The 27,479-nt window shown below is 35.4% G+C and overlaps 1 protein-coding gene across 1 annotated transcript in view; it reads left to right on the plus strand.

The window, feature by feature from the left end:
• The window catches only part of LOC106666207 (spondin-1), a 96,152-nt gene that overhangs the window by 5,066 nt on the left and 63,607 nt on the right, over positions 1 to 27,479 (plus strand). Inside the window, exon 2 of the mRNA XM_014393232.2 lies at positions 18,811 to 18,964. Coding sequence (XP_014248718.1) covers positions 18,811 to 18,964 — 154 coding nt within the window. The remainder of the gene's footprint in view (positions 1 to 18,810; positions 18,965 to 27,479) is intronic.

Raw genomic sequence — 27,479 nt, forward strand, 5'->3', positions numbered from 1 at the left:
GTGGTAAACTATTTGTTTACAGTCGACTCACTTCTCTCGCGTCATCCGGAATAACCAGCAGACGCAACTCAAATAACGAGAGCTGAATTATTAAGGGCAGAAGGCGTCAGTTACAATTGCTTTAAAACTGGCAATTTCGTCGTGAGCTTTGTGTTCCGTAAACTTACTTCTCCAAGACTTGAATCGTCGAGAAATCGTTATTTAAACAATGCTTCCTTGTTTATTTATGCAGAAGTTCGTCCATCAAATGACGTTTAGTGAAACTGACCACTGAAGCCCAATAATTTTCATTAAAGAATACGAAGTCTGCGTCGGTGGCAGTAAGGTAAAGGTCCCGGGATCGAATCCAGCGGCCCTGCATTTCAACCCGATGTACTTACAAAATATATTTACAGGGTGTTTGGCTACTGGTGTTACAAACTCTGCCAGTAGATTTTACATTCAAAAAGGACCCAAAAAGACCTAATTAACTATGGACCGAATCTCAATAGTTTCGGAGTTATTTCACTTTTTCTGATTTTTTAAGATTTCACGGCGTTGCTTCAAATAAACAATGTTAACCCTAAAACTAAAAGGTTTTGTCCAAATCCGTTAATACCATTGAAAACTACGTTAAATGTCCAATAAGATGTGATCAATACTAAACTTGTAAATCTTTGTGAAATAAGCGTTTTAGTAGCGAGAATTTTTTTTTTTTCAAAGTTGAAAAACTTGGTGTGGTGATTTTAAACTACTATTTTCAAACCTAGAGATCAGCAAATTTCAGAAAACGTACTCAATTTAATATGCTTTTTAGTGGTGCAATTGCTATTTTAATCACTTTGTTTTAAAGATAAAGTAATTGATGAAGGAAAAGAAAAAACCGTGGTTGAAGATTGTTAAGGTGGAAAATTTAAAAAAAGCAGAACATTTTGAAAGAATTTATTAAGCAACCTTTTTTTAATTTGGGCAGCATTTTGAATATCGAATCTAAGGGCAAAGTTTGTAACACTTGTAACACGAGAATAAAATTCTCATTTCTTAGTTTTTTTCATTTTAATATTGTCAATTGGTACAATTTTACCATTGGCATTTATCACGCGGTAACCTAAATAAAATTTCGAATATTGTACCATTAAGGTTTTAAGAAAGACATCGGTCTACTAGATTTTCTGACTTCTTATACCGAAGTACGAATTCTCCCTCCTGAAAGGCGTAGCATGATTTTGGTACAGCTAAAATATATTAGATTTTATGGATTTAGATCCGTTTTTTTAAGACAATTCTGTACGACACGGACGTGACACAATTGGCTTAAATTTTTTTATTCAAAATAAAGCGCTTAGATTAATTTGAAGGTTTGTTCTCAAATAATCCACGGTTTACCACTCGGACAATGGCAGAGATGACGGCCGCACCATTGGCGAGTGTCCAATTAACGGAATTTTAGTTTTAACCCGTTCTGTTCTATTCATAAAATCTTAGCGGTATGATAAAATAAATTAATTTATGGCTTACAAGTAGAGAAATTTGTTTAAACTTGTGAAAGTCTTAAAGAAATTTGGAAAGGTATAATAAGCAAGTATAAAAAGTCGAAGTTTGAGGGCTTTAACTTTTCAATTTGGTTTATACTAGTTAAACCTACTGGAATAGTTTTTTTGGGGTTATTTAAAAAATTCAGTTCACGATGTTTTATAAATACATAATAAATTATCAGTAGACTGTAAATAATAGGACATATTACGAATATAAGCATGTTTATTTTTCCTCCCGGTCAAAACACTGACACCAGAAGGACATGTACACAGCAGATTATTCTACTTGTCAAATTGGCTAAAAAGTCTTCGTTATCCCAAGTCTGATTCTCAATTGTATATAAAGTTCCCCGTATCTCATAAAATGTAAATCCTAAGCCCTATAAGATATATTTTTTCTAATAAAGCTAGGAGGTCAGGGATGAAGCTTGGAAGGTAAAAAAAAACTTTTCCTGATCTCCTAGCCTTATTATTAATCATTGAAGGCCGATACCATACTCAACGATATTCATTTTTCTTTAAATTGTAATCTTAAATAGACAAAATACAAAATCACTTAGAAAATAAACTTTTACGAGTTTCTTAACGTAGTTGTAAGTTCTTACCTAAGTTTAAGTACGATTTTCTTGGCTTCTGAATACTGAACGATATGGCACTTGAAGAAAAGTTGTCCTTACTAATTAAGTACATACATGTACTTAATTTTTCGAAGGTAAGTTATCAGTAATGGAAAAATAACATTTAATTGATTTTTTTAAAAATTACAAACAGTTGAAAAAAGTTATTAAAATTAATGGCTAACTGACCTTTGAGTCATAAAGTGCATGTACTTAAGTAAAGGCAATAATCGTTAAGCGCCATATCTTGCAGATTTCTCAGAGCCAAGAAAATCTTACTTAAACACTAGATTAAAAATTTGGAAAATCGTAAAAGTTTACGTTGTAACTGATTTTGTTTTAATTTAATTAATTTTAAATACAAATGAATTTCATAGTGTTTTTAATGCTCCTTTTATTAGCGTAATAATTTACAGTAAGATTAAAATTTTATGAAATATGTTGGACTTTACGATATGATATGATATTCTCGAATATTCTACTATTGAGAATCGGACTTTACTTTTTTTATAATTTTTAGTCCAATTTGACATCTTGAAGTATTGTCGTATATATAAGGCATAAAACACATATAAGGCGACGTGGTATGTTCTCAGGATGGGAGAGCTTGGTGAGGATTAGATCAATTCGTTGAGAATAGTGAGGGCAGTGATTTAGTAAGGAGCTGATTATTTGGAGGTCGTGAGATGCGGTCTGGTGTGACGTAGGTTTTAGAAAAACATTTTCTTTATCGTGCTAACGTTACGATCTTTATTGAGATCATCTTCAGGGCTCAAAGTGTTTGTTTTCCGTGCAGATGTGTCATTCTTGTCTGTCGTGTTGAGAGTGCCCACTCACACCAGACCGCATCTCACGACCTCCGAATATTCATCAAGTAACGGTCACTAAACACCAAATACGCAGTAAGGAGCTTTGAAAATTTATCTGAAGACTTTTGATTGATGATTCGATATCCTGGATATTGGATTGCTTGGCGGAACATCACCGTTCCATTCTGTATATCAAAAGTATCTTGTATAGAGTTAGTTGAGTTGTGACGGTCAAAGCAGATTTCGGTCCTAAAAGTCTTCATCTTGAGAAACAAGAATGCTCGTCGTCGAACAGCTTTTCGTTTGAGTCTGGCATCTGGGTTTGCTCTGGAAACTCCAGGGCATCCTACCCACTACACACTTCCTATCCATAAACTCTATTAACAGAAGGGTAACTCACTCTTCTTTGTACAGTGTGGACGCGGGACTCCCTCAGGGTGGCGTTTTCGGCACTCTACTGTCCTCAGTATATACTGCTTCGACAGCACGATACTAACGTTCAATTTTATCCTACAACTCCCTACCCTGTCATACCTATTCAATTGAAAAGTGAAAAATCAGACTAAATACTACAAAGCCCCAAAACATGTCATTCACCTGTGTCGCGTCACTCTACCTTCGATCATTCACCTAATCCTCCTTCCAACCGAAAGAAAACATCAACTGCTACCTTGGATTGCACTGGAAAAAGGACTAACCTGGAATACCCATACACGACTTAAATCCTTAATAACTTAAAAGTCTACTAAGACAATAGATCTAAACTTTCCCTTGATATCAAAATACTCTCATATAACTCAATACTGAAACCGATATGGTCATACGGCATAGACCAATGGGAATCAACCAAACCTTAAAATCTTCGCAAAATCCAGACTCTACAATCACGAATCGTTAGATCCATCGTCAACAAGCCTGTCTATTTTTCCGACCATCCATAACGATTTAAATGTTCCCTTAATAAAAGAAATTGCAAAGTCCAGAAAAAATTCCATACTAACCTACAATCTCCACTTAGACCAACTCTAAAAAGACAGTGGCTTCGTGACCAGCTCTCAAAAAGTGCGATTGATTAAGTGATAAGGATGCTAATTTTTTTCGTGTTTTCTCTTTTCGTATTATCAATATTTAACTATGTAATTTATAGATTGTTGCTTCCCGCAGATTGTTGCTCGTCCGGAATAAAAAAAGACTTAGCTGTTTTTCTTTTGACACTGGTACATTTTTCTTCACTCCTTAACCATCAGTAAAGGACAGATGTACGGAACGATACGCACAGAAAATCAAGGCGATTAATAGGAGAAATTGTTATTTGAACCGTGCCCGAACCTGTAAAATCTTCAATTTATATCTGAACATCAATTTGATCCCCGTTCGCTTTCAATTTAGGGCCGTTGGCGCAGCGTATATCACCCCGGCTCGGGATGAATAAGTAAGAGGGTGAAGTTCAGAAAAGCTTTTCATTCACTTTGAGGCGTTTCATAACTCATAGCTGAAAAGCTCATTTTTTAATTAGAAACATTGCGAAATTACATTATTTATTAGTGGAGGAGAGGGAAGGAAAAGGATTAGTTACAAAATAATTGACCCGTGCTCACATTGCTGGCTAAGAAGTTAAGGCCTTAACTTTACCCCTTTAATCTTCAGCTTATTGAATTATTATAAGGAACGATTAGATAAAAAGAAATTAATTTGTTTGGGAAAGCGGATTAATTAATATTTTTAAAAGTCCGTTCATTATCCAGTTTAAGATATTCTATTAAATTCTATGATGTTAACGATTAAAAATCTCTTTTAGCTACATTTGTCTTTTTTGTCTACATTTCACTTAAAAAAGGATCGAAATAAAAACAACATAGAAAACAACGTATTGCCCAATGATGGTCAAAAATTGGATTTTATTTTATGGAGGGTTAAAACTCGAGAAAAACAAAGACAATCCAACCTAGTCCAATAATTTTTCGCAAAACGAAAATACTGCAATCCCCAAGGGAAAACGATAAATTCCGGGATGAAAAATTAGTGAATTAGGTTACATAATGGCCGTTAAGATACCATTATAAACTAGCGAGGGATTTGTACAGTAGGTTTAAAATTAATTAGGTCGCACCGGCCGATTTTATCTGTCAGCAAGACGTAGTTGAAACGTCATCTCTGAGCAAATTAGATTAAAGATTATTTTGTTGCTAAATTTAATTTTAAAAAACTTTTAAGATGGCAAAAAAGACTGTTGAGTCCAAGATAATTCGTTGCGAAGTAAGGTTGAGACTTTACACGTTAAAACAAGCGGTCAATAAATAACAAAAATAATCATTGTGCAGTTTTCTTTATGTTAGTATGTGTGTGGTTAAAAATAATATATTGTTATTGCAAAAAACCTTGTCTGTTTATTTTTAAATCAGAAACTTTTTTGCTGCTCGGATTGTCATTGGAATTCAATTAGTTAATCCCTCAGTTTCTGCATTGCCCATGGATTAAATTGAATTAGTTGCTTTTATGCCAACACCTTTTTTTATGTAGAATAATTTTTGTTTTAATTTACGTGTGTGGCCACATTTGAAAAACGGTTTAAAATCATAGATCACGGCGAACCTGGACCCTATTGAAAAGCCTTCCCTCCGAGTCAATTTTCCCTTGGGGCTTATATTGGGCGACCTCCTTAGGGAGACGGAGGTTCAAATGTGGAGAGAATAGACAAATAGCTCAATCTATTTGCCCTCTGGGAAATCTTGCCGAGGTCAGGTTCACAAGTAAATCTTTGTAATACCCTTTCGTATCTGAATCAAAATTTATTTTGGGCCCAAATATGCGCGACGCTTGTTTTTCTCTCTCTCCTCCCCCACGAGCTGTATGGCAGGCCTTGAAGAAAAAATGTGGCTTCAATCTCTTTAGACCCTAAAGATTCATGAGCTGTTGATGTCTCCGAATTAGCATTGGAAAGAAGATTTTTTCACTTGCCCGCCCTCATTTCATCGCTTAAAAACCCTCTTAAGAACGCTTGAATAAGAGTAATGCTCCCTCGTCCCTTTGTTTTTTTTATGAATTAGGGAGAAAATCATTTTTTTAATAAAGTTAAAGTTAGCGTGTATTGATTTAATACTTAAAATAACAATACTTCCGACAATTGAAAATATACTTGTCCTGGAACAAAATCGACTGATTCAATCTAGTAAGATACGAGATTCCATCGAAACACTATCTTATTCTTCACCCTTCATTGATTGACCTTGCAAAGCCTAGTTAAAGACAGGAATAAGTACCAAACCGAAGAAGCGCGGCCAAGACCTTAAAACCATCTGTACGGAAACAAACTGCATCACTAAAATAACTGACATGGAGGTAAAACAGTACAACACAGACAAAATATTCAGAAATCGTGAGATGCGGTCTGGTGAGATGTAGGTTTCAGAAAAATATTTGCTTTATCGTGCCAACGTTTCGATCTTTATTGAGATCATCTTCAGGGCCTGGGATTTACATTGTTTAAATTTAACAATAACGTGTAGGATGTGAAAAAAGTGAATTTATACAATGCAAATAAATATTGTTTTTTATATATTTAATCAAAGTATTTCTACTCACTCAAAGTGTTTGTTTTCTGCGTAATTGTACCATTCTTGCGTGTCGTGTTGAGAGTGCAAGTGAGGTATTGCTGTTTTATATTTATATATGTTGGATTTAGAAGAAGTGGGGAAGGAAGTCGGTATAGAAGGACATTTTTGTATAAGGAGTCGGCTTCTTTGAGGTAAAAAGAGCCGATGATGGGAAAAAACGTTGGTAATGGTTCGGCCAGATTATCCTTTCAGCATTATATAGACGGGTATAAATAGGAAAGGAAGCTAAATTGTTCAAAAATTATACTATGTAAAAATGTTTGATGTGTGGAATGTGATGATTGTTTTAAATGTTATATTATATGGTTTTTGTAATGTGTTGATGATATATGTAAGTTATCTATATTAAATTTGATTAATGATATTGGCGTAGCTGCGATTGAGTTTACATGTGTCTGTTCTGTAATTGATGCTGTGTTTATCTCTGTTGATGTATATTTCTAAAAAGTTACGTTTATGTTTGTTTTGTTCTGTGTGTAATATTTTTGGATTGTTGAAGTCGAAATTGTGTTTGTGTTCAAAATGGTGGGTAGCGAGTGCTGTAGGATTTTGCTTGGGTTTTTTTGCAATCATAGATAATAATCACCACACAAAGACAAAATATTTTTTCTTACAACAGAACTAGAGTGCTATAAGCAGCTAGGGAGGACATCGCGAGGCCAGAAGAAATGGAAGAATCAATATCATTAGCACATAAAATAAACAATAGTGGTCCTAAATGAGAACCCTGTGACACGCCAAAACACAAGCATAAAATCCAAAAGAATGGGAAGAACGAATTTTAACAATTTGAAAAACTAGCTTCAAGATAATTTCGAAACCATGCAAGAACACCAGATATCCTGGTGGATATTAAGTAAAAACATATAAAAAAAGATCAATGTTTACAGAATTAAAAGCTCTTTAGACATCAAGATAAATGACATCAAGTTGATGTTTTGATGGAAATGCATATAAGTATTGCAAAGTAAGTGGCACTTGAGGGTTTAGGCATAAACCAGGCATTGAGTTACATCGTTCGGGAATTATAAAACAGTGTAATGATGTAGATAATTGATAGAAAGAATACTAACAGGGCGATAATTTTTCACGTCTATACTACCACGTTTCCATAAGTTTTGCAACTGACCAGTAGACAGTGATTGATTAAATGTAGAAAGAGGAACTAAAAGCGGTGAAAGTTTTTATAAAGTATTTCTGTTGTGGCTTCAGGACCTACGGACGAAGAGTTTTTAAGGAAATTATTTCGGAAGCAATTGCATCATAAGAAAACTGTTTGAAACACATGAAGTACTTGTTGAAATAAATTTAGTTATTGATTAATGCATCTGCACGTTTCCTGATGTTTGTACATCAGCCCCATCTGCTTCGATTTTATCAAAAATTGCGACGCCTCGACTTAACCACTTTCGAAGGGAATATCTTTTTAGCAGAAATGATAATTCTTGGAAATTTCAGGAACTATTCCACTGCACCACAAATGCCAATGACAAGTGTGGAAGACTCTGAGTTTTAGTAGTATCTCTGCGCTCAAAGAATAAAATATAAAGAGATCATAAACGTCTTGATCCAGGATTATCTTCAAAGATCAACTATGCAACCCAATCTGGGTAACGCAGTTGACTTGGTATCCTTGTACTTGGTCTAAAGAAAAACATGAGCATTAATTTTATTCCAAACATTAATGAAGGGCTGTCAATTTAAACATCCGTCAGCGGAGGCGATTCTGTTTGGAGCGAACTTGTGAAGTTAGTCTGAAAAGAAAACATAATTAACTTAATTTAATAGTAATAAATTATTAATAAAATTTGTCACAATTAATTACATAGCGATAGTTGATTTAAATAAAGCCAATAAGTTCTATTCTGATAGTATAAAAAGGAGGCCGTCGGCTTTGTTAACTTTATTGTTAACATAATTCAAATTAACTAAATAGTAAAGGACATGTCAAGTGTTATTGCGTAAGGAAAGGGTGGACAAACGGGATTGGACAAACAAGTTCAAACGGTGTAGAAAATAAATTAAAGCGGAACTGTTTGAGATTGTCACAATGGTCCCACCCCCGTCCTCTTCTAATTGTCAAATTTAAAATTAATCGCCTCTCCCTCCAAACTAATGAAATCGGGGAAGGAGGAAGACATTGGATGTAATCAATCTCCCGGGGGGGGGGAAGACTGACAAGAGTGGTAACTTATATCCGAACAAAACCGACGGCCTCCTTTTTATACTATCAGAGTAGAACTTATTGGCTTTATTTAAATCAACTATCGCTATGTAATTAATTGTGACAAATTTTATTAATAATTTATTACTATTAAATTGACTTTTGCTAAAACGAAATGAAAATTAGATTTAGAAAGTTTATCACGATCAGGTAGTTTACCTGTTTAACAATTACAGTACACCTATCATATTTTCTTTTTCTTTCTTCTCTCTCTCTTTCTCGCTCTCTCTCTTTTCAACTCTCCCTCTCTCCAACCCTCTTTCTTCATCCCGCCCTACCTCTCTCTCCATATATCCTCCCTCCTCTATCTCTTTCCAAATCTCTCTCTCTCTCTCTCTCTCGTTCTTTCCAACTCTCTTTCTCTCTCTCCAAGTATCTCCTTTCCAACTTTCTCTTCTTTTTTCAACCATCTTCTTTCAATTCTGTCTGTCTGTCTGTCTCGCTTCTGCTATCTCTCTTTTCATCCTTATGTTCAGCAACATATAAACAAACAATAGACTCACACTCTCTTTCTCTTTGTCTCGCTCTTTCACTCTCTCTCTCGTTCGCTCGCTCTTTATCTATATCATTTTTTACTCTTTTTCACATTCTTTTTTACTCCATCCTTTTTACCAGACTTTATACTCCCCCATTTGGTATCGCAAAGGTCTTATGTATAAAATTCAATTGCGCGTAAAAATCAAGTTGATAAGCAGTTAACATTTAATTTTCAGGGTGGATGAAATTTTCTAAACTTGAAAAACTAATCAATATAGGATGTTGGGCCAATTTGTGCTATTCGGGTCCCTTGGACTTAGATTCCAAATATTTCCCTTTTTGTTTTAATTGAAAAATGTAATCCGCTTTAAAACAGTACAAAGTACCAGCGTCGGCTTTTATCGAATAGATCTGCGGTTCCACATTAAAACATAAATGCGTTCTAAATGTTGGAACCAGGCTCAATTTACACTTATGAACCGTTCACGTTTAATCCGATTTGTTTGGATTTTTGATATTATCAATTAACTCTAGATCAAATACCTAAATGTGCTCTGATAGTAATGGTAAATTTTTAATGTAGGTTGCTTAATGTACATTATGCGCAATATTTGAATTTTCGTTTGTTAAAATATAATCATTTATGCGATTGGTTAGTTAAATGTTTAAAGAGATTGTCCAAAATTGAAAGCCTACTCACCTGACAGGTGCTATGCCCCGAGGTATTGCGGAACTGTATAATCAGCTCGCCGTATTTTCAAAGTAAACTTATAATTTAGTAATAACAGGATCAATAATGTATTGAAACTTGTGGCTTAAGGTAAAAAATGTAATAAAATTGACGATGAGGAAGGTTTTGAGCTTAAGGGGGCATACAGTTAAATACACATTTAGCTTCGCGTGCTTAACAAGCGAGTAAAGGCTTGAAGGCGAACACAATAGTATTATATAGTAGTATTATATCACAATAGTAGTAAGTATGCCATTACAAGCCACATTACATAACCATAATTGTAGTGGACAATATTGGCATCAGCGTCTAGTGGTAAAAATGCTCATTGTTGAAAACACCAATCAGTGTCCAGCGTTCATTATTTTATAAGTATCACACAACAGTCATATTATGAATGAATTATCGCCAATTTTGTGTAAATGGCCATGAAGATAATCATGACCTTTTTTTTACCCATCGGTTTGCTGTGAGTCCTTAAGAGTGTAGAAGGGACTTCGTTTTCGTTTTTGTACAGACACGGCTGATTTTATCCCCCTCTTGTATGAATCCGAATCTTTTGGAGATGGTTGTATATTGTTGAATATGTTGAGTATTCATCCGTAACGTTCATTGCCTTTGGTATCACTGTGACTTGGATCCACTGGTAGGCGAATGTCCATCTTAGCCTAATAAGTGGGAAACGTTTTGGCGTTTTCTCTAAGTCTCATTGAGGTTAGGGCCATAATTGCTTCCTGGGAGTCTATGATAAACACTGCTGTTTAGCATGCTGTCAACTACCTAAAGCAATCTGCTAATTACTTCCTGCACCGCAGTAATTTCCGCCTTAAAATTTGTTGCTCTCTTGCGCAGGGGTACAGCTTCTTCTAAACAACATATTATTACATATTATTGATTCTAGGCCTTCTTTGACATCCAAAATAAGTTATATTTCCTTTGGAGCTCAGCATTTTCTTCAAACAGGTTGATTGTGCAACTAGCCTATCAAGCTCAGGTATATACTGCTTCCAGTGTTTGATGGACATATCTTTCCCTCCTTCATTGCACCTTCTTCTTTTCTCATCGAAAAATATCACCTTGGAGTTCCATGGATGTGTAGATTTTGGGGCGCTTGAGACCTTGTGTTTAACCATATCCAGTTGCTTACAGGCATGATCTTACCAATTATTGTATACAATTTGACTATGAATAACCAATAAGTATCGAACGGTTTTGCACAAGTTACATATGGTTGCCAAAAATTTAACAAAGAAAGGCAAGGGAAACATTAAAACATTACATTAAAAGATTGCATGCCTCAGCATAACCGGTATTCTTAGATACTAAAAGGGTGCTAGCAATTGAGGAACTGAAAATTTATCATTAGCATCAGCATCAGAGAAAGTAGTAGAATCATTCATCATAATTATTGAAAAGAGATTAAAATGGTTCGTATATCGATGTCTCAAAGATGGGAATTGGTACGGGGCCTAACTATGAACACTAAATGGCCCTCGGTTTTACCACAGCCACATTTTGAGCCGAATTGCTAGCTACAGACGTAACACATAACATAAGACATAAATAACCAACTTTTTCGGAGTGCAAATATAATAATACTATCACATAGACAGGCAGCTCTAAGGTTCTTCAAACCTACGGAAACAACCCAAAACTCTGGAAACGTCTAAAAAGCCTAAAAACTGGAATTCACAAAAACCTGCTTTAATGTGAGCCCAAAGGAAATGAATTTCCGGCAACGAGGTACCCCACATCATTGTCAAAAAGATACCTTGGAACAACACATATGCCCAAATCCTTGTGTGGCATTCATAAGAGGCACATTAAAAAATAACTGGAATATTGGGTTATTAAAAGACACAACAAACATTGGAAACATAACTCAGCCATAACTGAAGCAAGCAAAGCGACTACTTGCAAAAATGACCAATAGGAGAAAGAGAAATTCCTTCCCAACTGGAAGGAGCTACAAATCCTAAAAGTACAATTTTACACAGCAATACACATTTTCGGAAGGACATGCTCCAGTTATAAAACCACTTTAAAAACAAGAAAGGATGATGTATAGATACCAAAACTGACTGTGTCTAGAGAGTACGGAATTCGGACACAACAGACGAAAGTTAGAAATGCATAAAAGGCTCAACCCATTTGATCTATATTGTGCCTATATTATCCGCCTCGCTTCGCTATTCATTAGTTTTACTACTAAAATTCATGTTTATTTTTTATGTTCGATTCTCGTGACTTGCTTTTTTATGTCAGAGCTTACAAATTCCATTTTAAACGGCTAGTTACCAATTATTTAACAATTTACTAAAACAAAATCCCAACAATACCGGTTATTGGGAATTTATGTCTCCAGCTCAGAAGTTGCGAGGGGTTCTGGAGAGAAATGAAATTAAGCCTTGTTAAAGTTTTGCATTTGTGTCGAACCGCCGAGCAATGGTGAGAGTTTCAAAATCCAATGAGTCGGTCAGACTTGAGAAACAAGTTTGCTACAAACAGCGTGGTCCGACGGACCAGTGATGATCTTTGTTCTGTTGATTTCAATGGACGTTTTGTCACGTCCCCTTATGTTAGACATTTCCGTTAAGATTCCTGAACTAAATTCACCATCTTTGAAATTCAGGAAGGCATTTTGTGTGTAGTCTTAATAGCATCACAAAGACAATCTTTATTGTCAAACATTTAGACAATACGTTATTATTTTATTGTGTTATATATTCCGTTGGTGTTATTAAATATATAAATAAAGTGAGAATTGATTAAGTTGTAATTAGATTTTGATGATTTTGAAGTATAATATGATTTTATTTTAAAATCATGTACCACAATAGGCAATATTCATGAAATACATACGGACACATTTTCCTTCTGGCAACTGGTTATTTGTGGATGAAAAAATCAGCAAAATATTGAATAATTAACAAGAGTCCCTTAACTTCGGATGAAATTAAAGAGAGAAATCCTTTTACTAAATTACTAAGACCGGTTTTGGACCTTTTGAAAATTACTCCCGAGTCGTTTTATTATTGAAGGCCTATTTGCACTGGGGAGCAAGAGATTTTTAAAACAGCGCCAGCTCTGGAGTATCTTCGAGTTTGGAGCAATTAGAGGGTCAAAAGGATTATAGAATTTCCCTCTCGGGAATCCAAGACCTGCCGTTTAATATGATTCAAGTAAAAATAAAAGGAAATGAAAAACAATGGACAAGTGTTGCAATTCAGAAGAGCAAAGTTTAAAATTCATTAAAGATTCATACATTCTTAGGCTACTTTAAAACGTGAATTAATTTTGGTACATTTGTACAATTCTGGTTATACCATTCCAGAAAACAGCATTGCCATCTTGCAATATTGAGTCATAATTTCACATTCTTGTAGTTTAATTGTACTGACCCTTACAAATACTCGTCAATGTACGGAAAAATCCATTGTTAAAGGGTGTCGCGTTAAGGATGTACGCAGGGTGAGGCAGGCAGGATCTTGTTTTCTTTTGTTTCTGTGAATTGGGCTTGTATCAAAATAACGTATTGCTGAAATTTGTCTCGTTTTTCCTTATGATCAAATCAGAATATTGTCTTTTTGTAACCTATTATCTTATAGTATCGATGTGTAAGAAGGGGGTATGAGTGATTTATTAAATTAAGAAATTAAATACATTCAAATTAAATTCAGAACAGAAGAAACAGAAGCGTCGTATTGTTAGATCGTTTGTTTATTTAAGCAAAAAAGGAATCCTAAGACGAAGAAGAAGACGAAGCCTGAAAAGGCTTAATAAAATAGCACTACGTCAGGGGTGCAAGCAGGGTGAGTCAATTTTCTTTATTTATGTGATGCGAGCCTGTATTAAACCGAACGATATGCAACTTTGTTTCTTTACCGTGTTCCTTTATTCTGTCCAAACGATGCAGCATAGTTTACTTTTAACTAACTTGAAAAAACCTTTGCCTGGTAGCTTGGTATCAAAACTAAAAACGGGGTGAAGCATTATTTTTTCTTTAATGTACGTGAACTGAGTGTGTATCAAAGAAACGACGTATCCTGGTGAACGAAACAGAATCTTGTGCTTTTAGAACCTAGCAACCAAAAATGTTGACGTTAGGGATATAAGCAGGTTGAAACATGACATATTTCTTTGAATTAAGTTTCCATGGACCTAAAGATAACAAAATGCGTAGTATTTTAGATCGCTCCTTTATTTCAGCTTCAAAAACGTATTTATTTATTTGAAAGGACTTTAATCAAATAGAGTGACGTCAAGCAAGGAAGTCAATATTCTTTATTCTTGCGATTTGAGCATGTATGAAACCAAACGATATGCACTTTTGTTTCTTTACCGTCTTCCTTTATTCTGGCTGAACGAAGCAACTTATTTTGGTTTTAACACCAACTTGAAAAACCTTCAGGTAGCTTGGGAAGGAAGCAAACTAAAAGCAAAGCGAAGGAATATCCTGTCTTTTTTAATCCATCAACTGCGTCTGTATCAAAGAAAGGAATGGATAAATTTAGTCTCGTTATTCCTTTTGACTAAACTGGAATATTGTCTTTTTGTACCCGTTAACTTAAAAATAGTGACGTCAATGATATAAGCAGGACATCATGCCTTGCCAGCAGGGTGAGGCATGACAGATTTCCTCATTTTCATTGATTTAAGACTATCGACCTATAGACCTATCTCTACATTCCTTTTGCCTAATGTACTGTTCCGGATCGAAAATTTTCATACTATGTTCTCAATCAATCCTAACCCTAAACCGAAGCCTCTCTACACTTTCTCATTCAGAGAACCCGCCAGTTTGCTTTACAACGAAGGCTTCGAGCCCTCCATTCCAGAATAGATAACATACATATATCATTACATTACATTCCACACATCAAATATTTTTCACATAGTCTAATTGTCCAACAATTTAGCTTTCCTTTTCCTATTTATCCCTTTCTATATAATCCTGAAAGGATAATCTGGCCGAACCATTACCAACACATTGTTTCCCTTCGTCGGCTCTTTTCACTTCAAAAAAGCCGACGCCTTATACAAAAATGTCTTTTCTATACCGACTTCCTTCCCCACCCCTTCAAAATCTAACGTATGTAAACATAAAACAGCAAAATCTCACTGGCACTCTCAACACGACACGCAAGAATGTCACAATTACACAGAAAACAAACACTTTGAGTAAGTAGAAATACTTCGATTGAATATAAAAAATATATTTTGCATTGTATAAATTCAGTTTTCAACATCCTAAATGTATTTGTTAAATGTAAACAATGTTTGTAAATCCCAGGCCCTGAAGATGATCTCAATAAAGATCGAAACGTTGGTAGGATAAAGAAAATGTTTTTCTGAAACCTACATCACACCAGACCGCATCTCACGATTTCTGAATAATTTTTGTTTTAAATTTTTAATTAGCTTTTCAATATTGCGTATTTCCTCTTCTTGCCTTAATTACATCTCGAACTCGCTTCGGCATATTTTCTACCAGTCTGGAAATGTCTCTTCGCTGGAGATTAGCCCATTCTTCACGAAGAGTCCTTTCAAGATCATGGAGTGCATCAGACAATCTTGACAATCTTTTGAGGTTACCCCATAATGTTCGACGGGTTCAAGCCTGGAGAACGGGTTGGCCAGGCTAAGACCACTGATGTTATGCCGTTGAAGGTACGTTTGTACTATGCGAGCGACATGCGGACGGGCATTATCGTGCATTAGAATACTATTGTCGCTGATTTAATCGAGGATAGGCAACGCATTATGTTCCAACATTTCATCTGCATAGCGAGTGTCCGTCGAAGACCCTCCACGGACAAGAAACTACTCTGTTCGACTCTCCAATGAAATTTCCGCCCATACCATCACTGGGTTGAAAAGGTTGGCTTTGAGTAAAATTACAAACTTCGTACCTTTCATTTCGTCTTCTTCACACTCTTTCACGTTCATCTGGAGATAGCGCAAATCTACACTCATTTGTAAAAAGTAAAGCAGAGCAATCGCCCAAAGATCAATGGCTGTGTTCTCAAGCAAATGCGAGCTGTGCAACCCTGTGTGTTCTGGTCAATACTGGTCCTCTTAAGGGGCGAAAAGCCATCAGTCCATACTTATTTAATCTTCTTCGAGCAGTGCGTTCAAAGATGAAAACTAAACAGTTTATTGCTTCAGAATTCAAATGAAACTGAATAAAAATTTTAAATTCCATAAAAAGTATACATTGATAAATCATTTAACCTTGTTTTGAATTAAGGATTAAGTGTGAATTTTCTTTTATCGAGAAAAAAAATCAATTGGTTGGAATTTTTTACCTGTATGTGATTCTCGTCTAGGTGTTGGGCTGTGGGACCATAGTGTCAGAGAAGAGAAAAAAACAAATACACACGTAGTTGTAATGTGTACTAATGTGTACGGGCTACAAATAAATAGTAATATAAAAAATATATCCAAAACACCATGTTTTGATATATTTACTTTCTCCTTACTTTCTGCTATTTTTGTACAGAATTGATCCAAAGTGACATTAAACTGCAAGAACGACGTTTTTGTACACTGTTCATTTAAATTCATGCCATTCTTTATCAAAAAACCAACCACTCACTCCACTCGGTGTTTTATGTTTCCATTTACGTTTTCATGAAACATGGTGGAAACAGGCTGTTTTTATCGTTTTTGTGCTTTCCCACGGAAGAGAAGCGTTACGCGGGATCCCATCGATTGGACATAACGCTTGCAAATGCCGGATACCGGTTCGTATTTATTCATAAGATCTTTAATCAGGGGAACCGGGCAATGTCGTCGCGCGTATGGATTTGTATCGGGTCCTCATTGAATATTTTAATTCAAATAGGGGCGTAAAAAAGATGGGTTGGCGCGCCGCGTCCCGCTTGACCGAGGTCCGATGAAATCATAACCGATACCGTTACTGGTTAGATGAGAAATTTAATTAAATTAAACAAGAAGCCCAATTAGGGACGATTCATATTGGGCCGAGGTTTTCTCATCCATATTAATTGCTACATTCACCATATGCCGAAAAAAAACTATGTGGCGAATCACAAACATTCCCATTGAAAAGAAAAAGGTCAACGTTTGGAAATTAAAAACTAATAAATTTAATTTTTTGTGCAAAATACAGGCAAGTGTATAAATACAATTACGAAAATAAACGCCACTCCGTTACCCAGTTTGCTTAATCATCACAAATAAAAGAAATAGATGACAAAAAATACTAAGAAAGATTACACGCAGGTAATTAGCACAAGGCGAGGAACATGAAGAAAATCGAGCTTTTCATTATCGATGAAAGTTTATTCTCGCTGATCATCATTGAAATAGATAGTGTCATCAATGATTCAAACAATGAGTAGTCCAAATCGACCGCTCTTGCATTCGTTGTACAAGGGACGTGGTATCACATAACCTATTACATCACTTATAATTTGTGCAACAAGAACCTAATTTGAAATGATAAGGATATTTTACGAGACGCAGACAATTAGTGAATACTGATGACCAAAAGAAACGACTATTGGTATTCAGGTTAGCCCTCCTTATTTCCCAAAAAACCTATTTGATGGGGTCAGCTGTGGTCAAAACATTGAAGTTAGAATGACTGAATGTCTAATTAGATAAATCATAACCCGAAAATTAACGAATTATGATCCCATTCTTGTATCATAAAAATTGCTATCATGAGTCATTACGGAGATAATGGCTTCCATTATCGAGTCCAATTGTGAATAGTTCAACTATTTGGTACACAGACGGACTGTGCTTACTAAACATTAGTGTTACATCCATTATATTTAGTGGTCTATTGACCAAATTACTTCTTTCAATTAATTATTCGTTTTATGTAAGGTTTTGGTTGAAATGAAAAAGTTGCCACGAGTGCCACGAGCGGGATTCGAACTCAGACCTTCGGCTCAATACGCCGCTGCTCTAACCACTCACGATAGGTCAAGTATATATATATATATATATATATATATGTGTGTGTGTGTGTGNGTGTGTGTGTGTGTGTGTGTGTGTGTGTGTGTGTGTGTGTGTGTGTTATCTATTATCAACACAAAGATCTTGTGCCTGGACTATCATATCCACGAGAATGAAGTTCAATGAAAGTAGTAATTTCCCTAACCATCCCTAAGTTCAATGAGGTACATTCTTATTTCAGATCTTAGTTGAGAATTGAGCATTGATTCAAAGTGTTGATATTCCAAAGAGCTAAAATCATCCAATAGGACACTTATTACAAAAGAGTTCATTGGTTCGAGAAAAAGGCGTATGGTTGTGGTCAAATTTGCAAAATGGTCCAAACTGCAAAATGAAGCAATACTGGATGGTCGTTGAGTCCGAATGTACATACACATTTATTATTCTTTAACGAAAGTTGTACAAGAAGAAAAGACCTAGAGGCAGCAGTACCAGAGTGTATGTGCTTATAAATTACTGGTCTTGTGGTCTAAACTATGGAAATGGTTATGGGTGGTTAATATCATTAGGTTTGAGACAACATTGAAGCCAGTTTATGGTCGGATTTTCTATGCGTTCTAATGGTGTTATGTTAGTAGTCAGTTTATAACCATTTCTGACTGAACTGAGTATAATCAAAAGTTTGACATTTGAGTGAAGGTGTAATAAGACAGAGTCGCCGGCCAACTTGGTAAGGAGCAGCACACAAACAAAATATTCAATTAATTCTGTTTGCGGGTCGAGTTTCAAATCCGGGTCAAGGGCTTACTCGTTAATCTAAATGACCAGTTCTGACGGATCAATTAATTCTTGTTTACAAAAATTGTAAATAGGCCGTTTTTGTTTTTTTCAAGGTTCTGGCGCTCGTGCTCGTCGGGGCGTCGAGTGACGAAGATTGCGACCGCAGGCCTCCTGGAGCCATCGGATCCAAATCGAGGTTTTACGACAATTACAACATCATGATCATAAGAAATCCGAGCAACTATTCACCTGGAGAAATGTACACAGGTAAAAACAAACAATACAATTCACTAGTTTCGTGGTCCGCTTGACCAATTAATATATTAATATTAATTAAGGTTTTCAGTTGAGATAAAAAAGTCAATGGCACGAACGGGATTCGAACCCACGATCTTCGGCTAGATACGCCGCTGCTCTACCACTTGAGCTATCGTGATCTCGATCCACTCGGACATCAACTTCCCATCTTAACCACACCTTTTGAATTTTCCCTCCTTTGGTTGAGATGGGAAGTTGATGTCCGAGTGGATCGAGGACACGATAGCTCAAGTGGTAGAGCAGCGGCGTATCAAGCCGAAGATCGAGGGTTCGAATCCCGCTCGTGCCATTGACTTTTTTATCTCAACTAAAAACAAACAATATAGTTAAATTGGGTGATTTATAGGATTGATAAAAATTTAACATCAAACTTGAGCTATGCAATTTTTTAATTTAATTAATAAAATTAACATAAGGATATAAAAGTGACAATTTAACTTTATTTATGTCACTGTCCTTTTCTTTGCTATAAGAGAAAGTAGCTAGACTTTTCATTTTAAGCCTTCCAAAGTGGAATTGATTTCGGCTAGGGTTTGTCAGAGATTTGTTGTAACAAGTCCAATACGCCAATCGTCAGACGTCTCAGCCTTGACAAAGGACAGAGATCAGGATAGAAGAGGATTTAGCAAAGAGTGCGACCCTCCCGCGGATATCTTTCCCAACCGGCCTTAAATTCTTCAACTTGTTACAGTTATTATTGTTCACTGCCGGATAAAATTACCGAGATATCTTATTGATATTTGATTAGCGTTGGACGAGTCGAATAAAACAAATTCAGAAAGGAACATCCTAGTGATGTTTAACTATTTAACAATTTATCAGTGTGAAAACGTCCCACCATCATAGTGTACTTCCAGAGCAAGGTTTATGGTCTGCAAAGCTCCTACCCTACCTTTATCTAGTTTCTGCAGTTTTTTTCCTCTCTCTTTCTCCCTCTTTGTCTCGTTCATTGTAATAGTACATTCATATTCATACATTCATTCTCCCCCTCTCTCTTTCTTTATCTTTACTTTCTCTCCATTTCCCTCCCTCTCAATCTTTCTCTCAACGATTATTTACGATACTTTGAACTACGTCGACGCTCTTCGATGTTTTTATCTTCAAGAGAAAAACTTTCCTCTGAACTTGGCTAACGATCTCTGGCCGACCCGCTTATTGGGAACGATTTTACCCTTTAAGGTGATATTCCGTTGATGATGATCATATTCATCTTCCGTGAACGTGAAATGCTTGAAACCCCATTGTATCCGTTAGTGACAAGGAAAAGTGTATTATTGTGCAGGATACGTTATATTTTATATACCCTTACATCCGTTGAATAAATCCACCTGAGTAAGATTCGAATGGTGAGCCAGCGAGACGGAAACGCAAATAACGCTCAATTCACGCCGTCTAAACTGGAATTGGTGCCGAGAGGGGTGACAATTTCTAAATATATGTGAGTTTGAATAATTATTAAATAAACATCACCTTAGAGCGTTTGTTTCTTAACAAAAATTATTTTGAACAGACTGAGCAAATGTTTCGACAAACAAACTTGCCACGCTGACGAATGAATTTACAAAGATAAAGTGTTCATAATTAATACGGTTGTTTTTATCAATTTAAACTCGTTAATGTTTCTTCCTCCGCCGCTATCTCCATTTCTTTTCCGATCTTGAAAATCTAATTAGGGAGTTGGTATAACTTTTTAAGGGAGGGGCTGAGATAAGGTTTGCGTTCGAACTTGCAACTAGAAATGTCGTGCTTGTCAGCGGATCAAAATCACGCAATCATCACTCTCGACCAAAACGAGATGAGAATTCGACAAAAAACGAGGAAAAGTAACAAAAAAATTAATAGTTAACTAACCGTGGAAAAGCATTTTCACCGATTTCCTTGATTCGATAAAATCAAATACTCTTTCTTACTTACAACTTTAAATAATATGTATATCATAATGTATGTGTATTATCATTTATTCGTATTATGAATTAAACCAAAATAACGCTTAGAAAAGCAAATAATACGTGGACATTAAACATTCCAACAGTCGTAGATTGCAATGTCCCTATATACAGGGTGAGTAATTTTTTGATACACCATTGGAAAATCAACGCCGGTACGTTTAAATCTGACTCGAGGCTTATTTCCTTTGATTAATACGTTAATAAAAGAAAGTGAGTCAATTTTCGGTGCACCATAGGAAAATCAAGGTTGGTGCGTCTAATTATGACTCGGCACATTTTATTTTGTTAGTCTCGTACCAAAAAATAGGCGAGTCACTTTTCGACGCATCATTCGTTTCAAATTAGTTTTAGTAGGTTGGAAGGAAAATAAACAAAACCAGCATTATTAAAACATTATTCAAACACAATGTAAAAATTAAAAAAAAATTATTCACAAATTAATCTGATTAAGGTTTAAGAGTATTTTTTTTTCGTCCGATCATCGTTTTACGATAGACTAGGCTACTGTGTTGCAGCAAATGGAGGTCTGTTCGAACTATTATTATAATGATTTTGAACATTTTTGATTTGCTAACAAAGGAGATTGTTACATTTATTTAAATTTTTTTACTTTACCAGAAAAAAGGAGATTGTTATATTTATTTATTTTTTTTACTTTACCAGAAAAAAATTCTCTTAAACCTTGATCAAATTAATTTGTGAAGATTTTTTTTTAAATTTTTACATTGTGTTTGAATAATGTTTTTTTAATATTGGTTTTGTTTATTTTCCTTCCAACCTACTAAAATTAATTTGTAACGAATGGTGCGTCGAAAAGGGACTCGCCTATTTTTTGGTACGAGACTAACAAAATAAAATGTGCCGAGTCATAATTAGACGCACCAACCTTGATTTTCTTATGGTGCACCGAAAATTGACTCACTTCCTTTTTTTAATGTTAAAATCAAAAGAAATTGGCCTTGAGTCAGATTTAAACGCACCCACGTTGATTTTCCTATGGTGCACTGAAAATTGACTCACTTTCTTTTATTAACGTATTAATCAAAGGAAATAAGCCTCGAGTCAGATTTAAACGCACCCGCGTTGATTTTCCAATGGTGCGTCAAAAAATGGCTCACCCTGTATATATAAATTACGGATAATTATTCGAGATCTTCGTTTTTAAAAACGTTTTATATATCTCAGGATATTTATAGGATTTAGTGTAGAATGGTACCTCGTCTTTCGTTCTTATTAAATGTTTTATGTTGTTGGTGAATGTTAGAGGTGTGCCTTCTTGATGAAATATGTAGCTAAATTCTTTTGTCAATTGTTCTATAGCTAGTTTTTCTTCTGTTTTCATGTGATCCGTCCTGATTTTCGCCAAGTTAATGTGGTGTTGGGTTTTGTCTTTATTTCTTTGATTTGATAATACTAATATTTCTCCATGGCTGACTGTTGTCGAGTTTAACGGGTTCTGTAATCGTACGTGTTTATGTGAATCACTATTGTTTTTGATAATGCATAAGGTTCGGTGGTTCTCCACTTTTACAAGACACTCATTAATTTCTAAGTCATTAGATATGATGTGCGGAATAATTGCATGTCCAGATTGAACATTTTTTATTGGAACTCGTATTACTTGTTCATTTTTCGCTTGTATTTGATACATTTTTGGTGATTCCTGAGGGGGATCAAAGTAAAAGATTTGTATATCAGTGTGTGTGTTTAACTTACTTTCTTTAAAATCAATACGAGCATTGAGCTTTTTAAGAGTATCTAAACCTATCAACATATCAAATTGGTTGTGAAATTCAAATAATCGAAACTTTAATTTTAAATTGTCTATATTACACAATTTGTCCCAAGATACAATTGTGCTAAAATTTCATATTGTTGTCGCGTGTGCAATAGCAATACTAATTACGTTGTCTTTAAAGTGTTTGAATGCTGTTAGGAATGATAAATGATGTAGTACTTCCGCTATCTAATAACATTTTTAAATTGTACTTAGGTAATTTGATGTACGGGAGACGAACTATGTCTCAGTTTGTCATCATCCGAAATTTGGGTAGTGTTCGGGAACCTCTAAAAAATGAGTCGTCCGGTTGTTTCATTTTAGGTGATTTTTCGCTTATATGAACGTTATATAATTAGGTGTAGACCGAATTTGGCGTTCTGTTGCGTAAAGTAATTGTTGGGATGTCTATTTCTTTGCCAGTTTTCTGTCGTTTGTGTTGATATCGGTGTGGATTTTGTGTGTTGGTTATTGGCATTCTTGGTGCAAATTTTCTTTGGGGGTTAAAGAGTCTTTGTGTTATATTCACAGGTCCAGTTGGGAAATTTGTGTTAAAAATTTTCTTGGGATGAGGATTCTGAAATGTTTTTAAAGGTTTTAAATGAGATGACTGTGTGTGTGGTTCATAATTTTTGCATTGGAACTAGCAATTAACTAGCAATCTTTCAATTTATAACAGTTTTCCGGTTCCTGGTCCCTAAGTTGTTTCGTAAAGAATTTTTCAGCGAACTTATGAAATTGTTGCATATTACTAATTCTTGAAATTGAATTAGGTTACTTTTGTTGGCTTCTGTGCCTTCTAAAATATTTATTTTCGGCCGGAAGAGATCGATTTTTTTTCGAATTTCAGGGAGTGAAGTTAATGTTTTTGTTCATATTATGCCTCATGTGTATGATTAAACTCGCCGGATCTTGAATATCTGAAAAGTTATTTATCAAGTGTGTTTTCAATTGTTCCCAAGTAGTGAATTGAATATTTCTTATAGACTCGTTAGCTTTGTCTGACAATTTGTTTCTTATGTGTAGGAACACTAATTGTCGCTGTAAAGTAGAAACATTTTGTACACTTTTCAATAAAGTGTTTATTTCTTTCACTTTTATAATATTATTTGATAATAAATTGGACCAAAGTTTTAGGATTACCATTATAAGTTGGTATAGCATCTAGTATTAGTTTCAAATCTGACGAATTTGCCATTTTAAAATTTTTATTATTACAACTTTTATTTTCTAAAAATTATAATTTTTATTGAAGTTATTGTGTGAGTGTTTATTAATATATTAATATAATTATTTAACATTTTGTAATAAATTAATATTTACTCACAGTACGATTACAAAGTGTACCATGTCCAATTTAGATCTTCTTTCTTCCTTAGACTGAAGTTACAAATAGGTTGATGAAGTTCGAGACGGCAAATTAACCGTTGATACAGTTGGTTTCAATATTCTCTTCAACACCTTTGCCGTCCTACCGACTGCGCCAATTATGGATAATTATTCGAGATCTTCCTTTTTTTTAAAATGTTTATTTAAAAAGCAGTAGCTCCGCCGATATACATTCGAGGAAGCGTACACAGAATCTCATACAATTACTCTCGGTCCATTATTAAGTCACCTTGGGTTAAGGGGGAGAAAAATGCAATTGTACTTAATCGACATCTGATAAGTCGAGTGTATTTTTCTGTACAAGTAACGCTATAACTAACATTGTTTATAATATAATGTATATAACTTTATACATAGCTCTATCTATTTGTCTCGGTTTTTCTCTTTTCTCACTCTCAATCTTTTTCTCGCTGCCTCTCCTCACTCTTTCTCTCACTCTCTCTCTCTCTCTCTCTCTCTCTTCTTTCTCTCTCTCTCTCTCTCTCTCTCTCTCTCTCTCTCTCTCTCTCTCTCTCTCCCCTCCCTCTCTCCCCTCTCCATGAGGGCTCAAAGCCGAAACGTGTTTGGGTAACATCAAAACCGAGAGTGAAGGCGGACCCAGTAAATGTTTAATGTGTCAACCAACAAGCAGACCAATACCTACCATCATATTTTATTGCGTTTAATTTTATACAAATATTGATGGTTGGTTGTGGGGTTATCTTCCTTCATTGTTAACAAAAAGTGAACGCAGACTTGAAGCGAGTTGTTAGATTGTTGTTTTTATTTCTTTAATTAATCATTAAAACTGTACATTTTTGCAATGATCAACAATATATATTGTCGCCTACGTTGTAGGCTTGGCGTGATTTTTTATGAAATTATTTTTAAACGTATCTGGACATAATCACAACAACAACAAGACGCGTTCATGTGGATGAATAAGACCATTGATAAATGTTTGCCAGGAGGTCGATCCAGGAAAACAGAAACTGTCTTTGATTTTGTATTACGTCGTGGTAAAGAAGACGTCAAAACACGACCTGTCATTGACCTTCGCCACCTCATTTACATCTCTCATATCGATAACCGAGTTTTAAAGAATTTCCTTGACTACGGATTCGAGCTGCTTTCCAGAGCATTATAATATATCATTTAACTATGGAAAGTTTCATCCTGGAAGGTTTGAAACTTGGCGAGGGCAAGAGCCTAAATGAAGTTTTCCGAGCGTTTGTTGATTACCGAATACTTTTTAAGGAAATAGTTCCGGTTCCTGAGGCGCATCATTTAAAACGTCTTTATCTTTCAATGTTTAACTTGGAAGAGTTTGTTAACATTCCATCGTATTATCGGGCTTATTAAAAATAGATAGGGCTAAGAGAGAAAGTTCGCTTGTTTAACGGTTAATTGCCTTTTTCATGGTATAAAAATAGTATAAAACTTGTAAAAGACCATCTATTTTATTTATTAGTTCTGGATTACAGACTGAACAAAATCTCAGGACTATCTTCTCTATCCTAGACGTCTGTAATTCCCAAATTAACTTTACGACTTGGTTAAGCTTTGGTGGTAAAGCAAGAAAGTCATGACTTAATGCAAACCGGAAAGTTGGGTTTTATCTGCCCCCTCACCCCCAACAGATTCGGGTTCCTGTAATAACTGGTTTGTCTCTGAAGGTTGATTTCATTGGGGTATAAAATTACCGTGAAATTGTTTCATCAGATGAACTCCGTCGCCTGATTTTTTAAAAAATATTATTTGTTTTATTGAACAATATTTTTAAATTATTGATGGTATTTCACGCGGTACATCTAATAATTAATTTCTGATAATATTTGGAAAGTATACTATAAAAAACTAACACCAAAGTGTGTGAAATGTGACGAATGCCATAAATCATCAGAGTGTGCAAAACCATCTGAAACTACTCCTGTACGTACAAATTGTAGACCAACGCAAATTATAAAGGGTGCCCTGTTTGTTGAAAAATGCAAATGACCCAGAACCGAAGTAGTTCGACATATATGTTACACCCAAAAGTTGTTTCGGGTCAGAGCAAAATTTATCCCGGTAGCTCGAGGGAGTGGGGGGGTAAGAGTGGAGGGGCAATACACAAAATATATTAAAAAAATAAAATTAAAATAAAAAAAATATTAAAAACCAAAGAAATATTGGTGAGTTGGGCGCCACCCCATTTTATGCGTCCAGAATAATGGGGGAACTCCTTTAACTAAAAAATATACTTTTATTTGTACTATAAATAAATTTGAGAAAAATAAATAAATAAACAAAACAATCAATATATGAGAGGAAAGTAGTATTTTCTATATAAAAAAAAATAAAATGATTTACTCTATTCCATGGCGGACACTCGCCATGGGGGGGGGTGCACTCCAGGAAAGGCCACTAGGCTTGGGCCAGGATAAAGTCAGCCTAACACGGCGGGTCCTGATCAGCAACCTTACCTTCTCCTTATCGCATTCGAATTCCCTCTGCTTAAATGATTATTCATACATTTACGAGGTACCTGGCCATGCAAAGTAATCAAGCCAAACAAAGAAAAGGAGGTTATAATAATTACATATATGATTATAGCATATACAGAGGGAAATAAAACACAAAGAAAGAAATGAGAATCCTCTTAACAATGGGGCGATTTATTATTCCTAAGCAGAGTGAAATTAAAATAAGTACTTTGTTTCCTTAACCAGCTATAAAATAAACAATAAACCAGATCTGGACTAACTTAAAAGAATTAAAACTTAATCATCTAAATTAACAATAGAAAATCGCTAAAATTAAAACAAACAAAAATCACTTCTTCATGCAGTCTTTCCCGTAAACCAACAATTTTACTTGGGAATCGTAGGTCCAGCCACAACCATCCGCCGAGTCCTCCTGGCTCCAGTCCTGCCGAAATCCGCTCCAAAAAAAAAGAAAATCTCCGGAGAATTGGGGCCGCCTCTATATCCTGTCCGAAAACCGCGAACAGACAGTCCTCGCTCGTCGCCGTGGTCTGGTGAGGAAGGCGCCCGGTGGAAACTCCAAAAGTGGAAATACCCACGAAGAAAAAGAAAACAAAAATCCGGACGAGCCGTTTTCCGAAGAATCTCTATTCGTCGCCCACTCGTAGGTGTTTTCCGCACTGTTCTCTTCGGCAACCTCTGGCACGGTCCAAGCGATCGCGTTATCGCTTAATCCCCGGCACTAAATACACGCATGTAATAACAACACTCATTGCTGATTTTCACCAATTTTTTTAACTAATAAAAATGTATCCATCCTATTACAAGGTTACATACCTCCTCACAAGAAAAGGAAGCTGATCGAGGCGAGAAAATAAAAAATAGATTTTGGGGCAAAAAAAACC

Source organism: Cimex lectularius, unplaced genomic scaffold (assembly GCF_000648675.2).
Source record: "Cimex lectularius strain Harlan isolate CLEC.00 unplaced genomic scaffold, Clec_2.1 scaffold165, whole genome shotgun sequence".
Taxonomy (NCBI): domain Eukaryota; kingdom Metazoa; phylum Arthropoda; class Insecta; order Hemiptera; family Cimicidae; genus Cimex; species Cimex lectularius.